Source organism: Pelodiscus sinensis, chromosome 13 (assembly GCF_052426305.1).
Source record: "Pelodiscus sinensis isolate ZL-2025 chromosome 13, ASM5242630v1, whole genome shotgun sequence".
NCBI classification, from domain to species: domain Eukaryota; kingdom Metazoa; phylum Chordata; order Testudines; family Trionychidae; genus Pelodiscus; species Pelodiscus sinensis.
In genome coordinates, this window is record NC_143064.1 from 25,316,252 (window position 1) to 25,323,998 (window position 7,747).

Here is a 7,747-nt window from a genome sequence, read left to right on the forward strand (position 1 = left end):
CAAGTTCTGTGCTTTCAGTGTTCTTTTTGGTATGATTTCACTCTCTGGAAATTATAGGACTTTAAAATACTTTTGCATTCCTTATAATGAATTATTGTAAAATTATTTATGCTTGATTTTACTGTATAGGTTTTCAGGGAAATTAGTATAACACTATAGTTTAAAAAAGAGTTCTGTACCATTTATAACTTTTTTCCACAATGGAGGAGGTATTTAAAAAAAATCACATTTAGTAATGGGACATAAGACTTGCTTTTATTACTATGAGCAATGATCTATTTAGTTCAGTATCCTCTCCCCAACAGAGATCAATGATGAATTCTTCATAGAAAGACAAAAACATATCCACGATATTGCACCATTAAGCTAACTTTCTTCCTGACCCCAACTGGTGATCATTTTATGCTGGGAAGCTTGATGATTGGGATGGTATCCTAGTACTGAGGTGTGATATCTTAGAAATATATAGTCTACACACTAATAACAAGCCATAAATATTAGTAATATACTATTTGTAGGTTTGGTTGAAAAATGAAAAACTATTTTCACAAAAATATTTGAAACATCAAGTTGGTTTTAGTCAAAAAGTTCAAAATAAACCCACTTTTCATTTTGAGGGAAATTTTTCATGATTTTATTTTAAAATGGTTCTTAAAGCTACTGAAAAATGTTATTGAAAAGGTTACTGGAATTTTTGACTTACTGAACCCCATTTTTGATAATAAACATCAGGATTAAACAACAACAATAGCAACAAAACCTTTTTCATGCAAAAGGACAAATATGTCAATGTCGGCTATTGGAAAAATAATTGAAAACCAACTAACCAACAAAAAAGACTGTGACTAGGAACAATAACAAACACCACACCCAAGCAAATCACTTTTCATCAAGGAAAAATTACAGTGCCTTTTTACCAAAAATGTCTACCAGCCCTTATATTTAGAGAATAAAGACTGTAACGGTGCATCTACACAGCAGTGTTATTTCGACATAATGTCAAAATAATGTTGTGCTGGAGGACTTCTTACTCTGTAACCCTCATTGTACGAGGAGGAAAGGAAGTCGGAGGAAGAATGCTGTTCCTTGGACTTTCTGCTGTGTGGAAAGCGCCAAAAGCCAAAATAAGCTATTTTGACTTCAGTTACGCAATTGATGTAGCTGAAATTGTGTAGCTTTTAGCTTTAGCCCTGCTGTGTAGATGTGCTCTAAATGTAATAAGCGTCAAACAGAACAATTTCAGCCTTGTGTTAAAAGGAATCTAAACTGAAATATGCAACCATGTCAAAGAAGGAAGAAATGTCATGACAAGCACGGAACTTTCTAGATGATTTCAGTATATCTACATATTTTAGAACTAAGCTTTTTGGAATAGGACTAGAGATTGCTGGGATGAGCATTGCACTTTTTTCATGGCCTGTCTGTTATCTCTTCTGATTTGAAATCAAACCTCAGCTTTGCGGTAGTCAGGGTGCAGGACCTGTTGCTGATTCCAAATTTCCCTAAGGGAATATACAACCTATCAATGGTCTAGTAAGATGTAACTTTTGTCTTCAACTATCAGTACAGTGACACCTAACAATTCTTGGATTCCCTATATGCCAAGGGTGGGGAACATTTCTAGGGCTGGAAGCTGCTGTCCCATAGAAAAATCAGTTGGGGGCTGCACACAAGTGTGAAGCAAAACAACCAACCAATCAACCCCCCACTCCCATTGACGTGGCCCCTGACTGAGAAGGAGAAAGACACTCCCCACATTCCCTTTGCACAGCAGAGCCTAGGGGGACTCCGACTAGTAGATTTGGTGTGCTCCAGCCCCACGGGGGGTGAGAGGAGGGTTGGAGCACCAGCATGGGTTCCCCCATGCTGGGGGGAGCCCCGAGCCTCGGGTGCTGGATCCAGGCAAGCTGGAGGACCCGCATCCAGCTCCCAGTCCTTAGGTTCCCCACCCTTGCTATATGCCCTTTACACAGGTCACTGTGGTAGTCTCCTCCTGACCTTAGACATGAGGTTGATGGCAGAGGGATGGTGACGGTCATCTCAGGCCAATACTAATTAGCTGTAACAGAAGGACTACTTGAAGTCCTCTGCAGTGGCTGGGGTGTTAGCTAAGAAAATATCCTTTTTCTTTATGTCTGTCCCAAATAGAGGAGGAGGAGGAGAAATGAGTTGGCAGAAGCACTGCTATGAAGGATTGAGGAGTTATGGTGGATCATGCCCTCAACGTGAATCAACAATGCAATACAGTTGCAGAAAAAGCGAATGCAATGTAGAGTTGCATTAACAGAGGCATAGCATGCAAGTCATGGGAAGTGTTAGAACCGATCTACTCAGCACTGGGTAGGCCTCAGCTGGGGTACTGTATCCAAGTTTGGTCACCGCTGTATTGGAAAGATGTAGAGAAATTGGAAAGGATCCAGAAGCGAGCAACAAAGATGACCATAGCTATGGAATGCAAGCCATATGAGCAAAAGCTGAAGAAACTGGCTATGTTTAGTTTGAGAAAGACATGATAGCAGTCTTTAAATACTTGAACAACTGCCATAAAAAAGATGGAGAAAAGTTGTTCTTTCTTGCCACAAAGGACAGGACAAGAGGCAATGGATTCAAACTGCAGCATGGTAAATGTAGATTAAATCTCAGGAAAAAACATCCTAACTGTAAGAATAGTAGGACCACAGAGCAAACTGCCTAGGAAGTCACAGAAGCTCCTTCACTGAAGTTTTTCAGAAGGCGGCTGAAGAGCCACCTGTCTTGAATGGTTTAGGCACAACAAATCCTGCATCTTGACAAGGGATTAGACTAGAGGCCATGGTCGCTTCTAACTCTATGGCTCTATGGCATACAGCTTTAACCCTCTTTACTGTCAGACATGGATAGGAATATTCTCTCTCCCTTCTCAGTGCCTGGCTCAGAGAGGGCCTGGATGAAAGTGAGCTGGATGACACTCTTACTACATATGCCAGGAGTAAGACTGCCAGGTAAGAAAATTATTTAGAGGTTGTTGTGGGCGATATCGGTTCCTGGCCCATTTCTGTGGGAGTACACCCACTCTTTTCGGGAAAAGTTGCAATATGAGTGTTCTCCTGGATTCCCAGCTAGTATTGGTGGCCAGAAATGCCTTTCCCCACCTGTACTTGGCCACGTTTGGGTACTTGTTACTAATTTTCTCTGATACAGAAATAGCCATGCTAATACATGCCTTTGCAACCTTCAGGTCTTGTACCCTATATGGACAAGCTATGAAGACCATTCAAAAGTTACAGTTAGTGGCAAATAGAGTCGGCTGCTTGCTTGCAGTGTCAGCCAGAGGCAGTGCATGACAGCAATTCTCTGAGGACTGCACAAACTTCCTATTTGCTTCCAGGTGCAATTCAAAATGTTGATACTGATGTATGAAGGCCAATCAACTACGGAATCACTTATTTCCCCACATGCTCTAACAATAACTGAGGTCAGCTAGGGTGCTTCTACTAAGGGGAGCTGGTGGCAGGGTGTTTATGACTCTTGCCTATGAAAACTACTTCCCCTGTTGGTCCAGCAGAGCTCAAAATGGCCCTTTAAGGCATGATGTAAAGCTCATGTTTGCTTTACTCCAGGTATGTTTGTGAGGAATATATGGAACTTGTTTCTGAATTTATCTGGGCAGACCTTTGCTAGAGACCAGAGGCCCCGTAAAGGAGCATTTTATACATCTGTGAATAAACCAGATGAAATGTGTGGTTTCTAATAATGAAGCTCTGGTAGTTTATGGTACTACCTGAATCCTTCAGTTGATCTGTCTTCCTGATGCGGTTGGTTATTGATTATTATTGGTGAAAAGTAATGGTACCACAAGAGCCCAGAGATCATAAGGAGACCAGAGATGACACTCTTGTATTTTGAAATATACCTAAGACTCAAGGAATGCTATGGAACACTACTGGTGGGCGAAATTCCACAGTAAATAACCGACTTCCTCCTAGCTATAATCCGACATGCCATGAATAAATACCATAAAAATCCACATGAGCAATGAAATAATGGAAGACCACCTGGCACACAGAAAAGCTCTTCTAAATTTCATCAGCCCAACTGGACAGAGACTGACTAGTGCAATTATTCCCTTGCACTAGTGTAAATCAGGAGTTACTCCATATACATGTTTAGAATGAGAACACAGCACTGATGCATAACCAGGTGTAGAAGAGGGGGTGAAATAATCTAGGGTACATCTACACAGCGGTGTTATTTCAGAATAACTGATGTTATTCCAAAATAACAAAATGAGTGTCTACACTACAAGCCTTTATTTTGAAATAATGGCAAGCTGGAGGACTTCTTACTCTGACTCATTGTAACCCTAATTTCACAAGGAGTAAGGGAAGTCGAAGGAAGAGTGCTTCTTCCTTTGACTTCCTGCTGTGTAGACAGCACCAAAAGCCAAGATAAGCTATTTCAACTTAAGCTATGTACTTGACATAGCTGAAGTTGTGTCGTTTAATTGGACTTTAGCCCTGCTGTGTAGACATACCCCTAGAAAGCAAATGATTACTCACTCAACTTCTTTACCTATGGACCTTAAGAACTGCACCCCTGAGTTTTTCTTGCTGATTCCCCCTGAAGGAAGTGAAAAAGAGCCTTACATAGATTCAGCTGGCCCCATAGAGGGCTCAAATATATGCCATAGCCTCATCTTCTTCAAGATGTTTCAGATTATCAGATACAAACTGAAATGTTCCCATATAGGAGAAAGATACCAAGCCCCTCAAATTGCTATTTTTAACTAATTGTGGAAACCTCAAGGGGATCAGAAGTGTTAGTTGTGGGGTGGAGGAGGGGAGAGACTTCAAATGCATCAGGCTTCAAGGGCATTTTCCTGAAGATATATCTTTCCAAATATTTCAGTGAAATACTGACCCCTTTGAAGTATTCAAACCTGAGCTCCCATTGCTGTTGGTAAGAGGGTTGACATGTTGTAGGAGAGCCCTTGTGAACTCATTACAGGAAACTCCACAGCCAATTCCATACTGGCCCATTGGCTGCCTAGTTAATTAGGCATCACTGTGTGGGATTTCATGGGATGTAGCACATCTGCAACAGGGGAGGGGTTCTTCCAGAAGAAAGCCCTGGGTGAGAAGAGGAAGGCGATTAAGAGCAATCTGCCAAGCTTGTTTCTTGCTGAAAGGGTGCAGATCTGCCCTGAGTGTTATGAGTACAAGGACCTCTCTGAGAAAGTTCTGAGGGCTGAAAATAAAATAACACACTCCACAGGTTCTTCTGGTGGGCTCCTGGGAGCAGTGCCATGACATGGTTACTGGCAAGTGGGAGACTGGAGAAAAATGAGTCATGGACAAAGAATGGAGCCTTCATTTGGTCACTAGAATGTGAGGATCAAAGCCCGTGGCTGGGTGGATGAGAGCAAGCAGAGCAGCAGCAGGGAATCAGGGACAGGCAGGCGTTAGAGCAGCACAGGAAAAAGGAAGAGCTTGTCTGCTGGCCAGGTGAACTCTCCTGAAACCTCACCTCAAAGCGACCCCCTCTCTCCACTTCAGCAGGGGAAATCCTCACTGAGGGCCAGGGCTTCCTAGTCACAGCGGGATGCGCCATCTAGCGGCCGCTCCCCAGATCTGTTACCCCCAGGCACTTGAGTCCTGGGGCTGCCCAAAGGCAGAGGAAGCTATTGAAACCGCATCCAGGAGGGAAAAGCCCAGGCGGTGACAACGACCCAGGTGCAATAGTTGCATCCATGCAGGGAACCAAATGTAACTGTGGGACCGTGTCCCGCAGCAAGTCAGCACCCGGACCATAAACAGCCCTTGCGCGGTGGCTTCGTTTAAGGGCTGTTCCAGGCGCTGCCCTCCAACAGCGCACTCAGGCACATGCTCAGAGGACAACGCGACCACACAGCAGGGCTAGAATGAGGGGCAAGTGCGGCCAACTATCCTGCTCATGCCTTGCCTTGGTCCCCCGTGGGCAAGGTGTTGGGCCAGGCAAGAAAACCAGGGTCTAGAAGAACCATATTCGCCAGGGGCGCCCACCAGGACCACGTTACTCTCCATCCCACCCAGGGGTTTATTATGGTTGTTCTTTTATTTGCAGCATCTGCTCCACACTCCAGCGCCAGCATCCAGGAGTGGCTTGTTTCTCTGTTCTGGCCTCTTTGTCAGACAAAGTGGCGTGCTGTGGAGTGGCCTTAAGCCAAGGAGGCGAGGCGTGTGTGAGAGAGAGAGACAAACAGTTCCAACCTGGATACCACACCAGAGTGAGCGAACAGAGAACAGAATGTTGTCTGAGCAAAAATACACTGTGAAATTAAAGGAGAGAGAGAGAGAAGAAAAACCACGTGTAAACTGCTCTTACCTTGTAGCCAAAGCAATCCGTGAAGGACGCAAACAGCCAGGGCGGTGCAATGCTTTGCAATCATTGCTCGTGTAGAGGTGACTTATTAGGTGTATAATCCTTTATAAACGCGCAAGAAGGGAGATCAGTAAATAGGGTCAATTTCTTTCCAGCAACAATTTAAAACAACAGTTTAAAAGCCTTCGGGGTGGATAAGGGAGGGGAGGGGAAAAGAACAAGGCGTCCAGAAGTTCTCACTTGTTGATTCCAGTAAAACTGCTCCTTCCATTCACTGCTTCACCCCTTTGCTACAGATCTTGTTTGCCTCCCTCTCTTCTTGACGGTCAAATGTGATTTTTTAAGAATAACTTTATTCCTGTTTCCCCCCTTCTAACTCATGGGATGATTTCTTTTCTTTTTTGGTGCTTAACCTGATTAAAGGCAGAGAGCTCGGTGAGAAGAGCAGCTGTTACACAACTGCCCAAAGGGGTTAACAAAGCAAAGTAGCAACAACAGAAAGTTTTGGTACGAAGTTTCTTCGAGTCCCTGAGTTGCTGCAGAGAAGCGCTCCTCCCTGGGGCTGGCTCTGGTTAAGGTGCCTTGTCGCTGAGGTCTGTTTATCCCGGGAGGCTGCAGGTGCTGCAGGGATCTGGAGGACGAGGCTTGCGAGACAGGACAGGGGGAAATAACTAAACAAAACTCCTGCGTCCCAGTAGTTGTGGCAGCTGACCCAAGCCCATGGGATCTCTGCTACATGTTGGTGGGGGCTGCCCAGGAACAAGTGATCGGTCAGGCTGCTTGCAAGAAGTGGGGCTTGTGCCGGGGCAGGTCCCCGGGTAGGTATTTCTCTCGCCCCCACCCCTCCCAGTTTGAGCTGCTTTTGCCGGGATGTTTGATGTGAGCCCGGGATTCTTTATAGGGAAAGAACAAGAGGAAGGAGAGACGTCAGCAGCGCAGCCGGGGAGAGGGGGGGGCTTCGCTGTCACTTTTCCAGTGCGAAGGCTCCCAGGGCTCCGGCTGCTGCTGCTGGCTGGAATTGGGGATTTCACTCTCACACACGCCGGTGTAACGTAGAAAGCGCCTACTTGGGAGATTGTGCTACTTCCTGATCACTGAGCATGCCCAGATGTGCTGTGTGCTCAGTTCTTTTGCAGCCACTGCCCTTCTCTCTGCACGGACGAACTGTGAGTTTTTGCGGAGTTCATTTTAAAGCGTTTTGAAAGGGAGAAAAGTGGCTGAACAGAAAAGGGGCCTTCACAGTGACTTGGCAGGGGGGTGCAGCAGATGCAGGCAGGCTTAGATCTTTTCTGGGGCAAGCTCATGTCTGGTGGCGGGAGGGGCGCCAGCTAACCCCCTCAATACAGAGTCCAAAGCCAGGGCATGGTCATAGCTGGCGGGTTAAAAACAGCTTTCAAAGTGGGAACGA

At 45.1% G+C, this 7,747-nt stretch overlaps 1 protein-coding gene across 2 annotated transcripts in view; it reads right to left on the reverse strand.

Moving 5' to 3' along the window:
* The window catches only part of LOC102446651 (vascular endothelial growth factor receptor kdr-like), a 208,490-nt gene extending 201,232 nt beyond the window's left edge, over window positions 1-7,258 (reverse strand). For both annotated transcript variants that reach the window (XM_075940856.2, XM_075940855.2), the window contains exon 1: window positions 6,343-7,258. In XM_075940856.2, coding sequence (XP_075796971.2) covers window positions 6,343-6,406 — 64 coding nt within the window. In that variant the 5' untranslated portion in view covers window positions 6,407-7,258. The remainder of the gene's footprint in view (window positions 1-6,342) is intronic.
* Window positions 7,259-7,747: the final 489 nt, after the last annotated feature.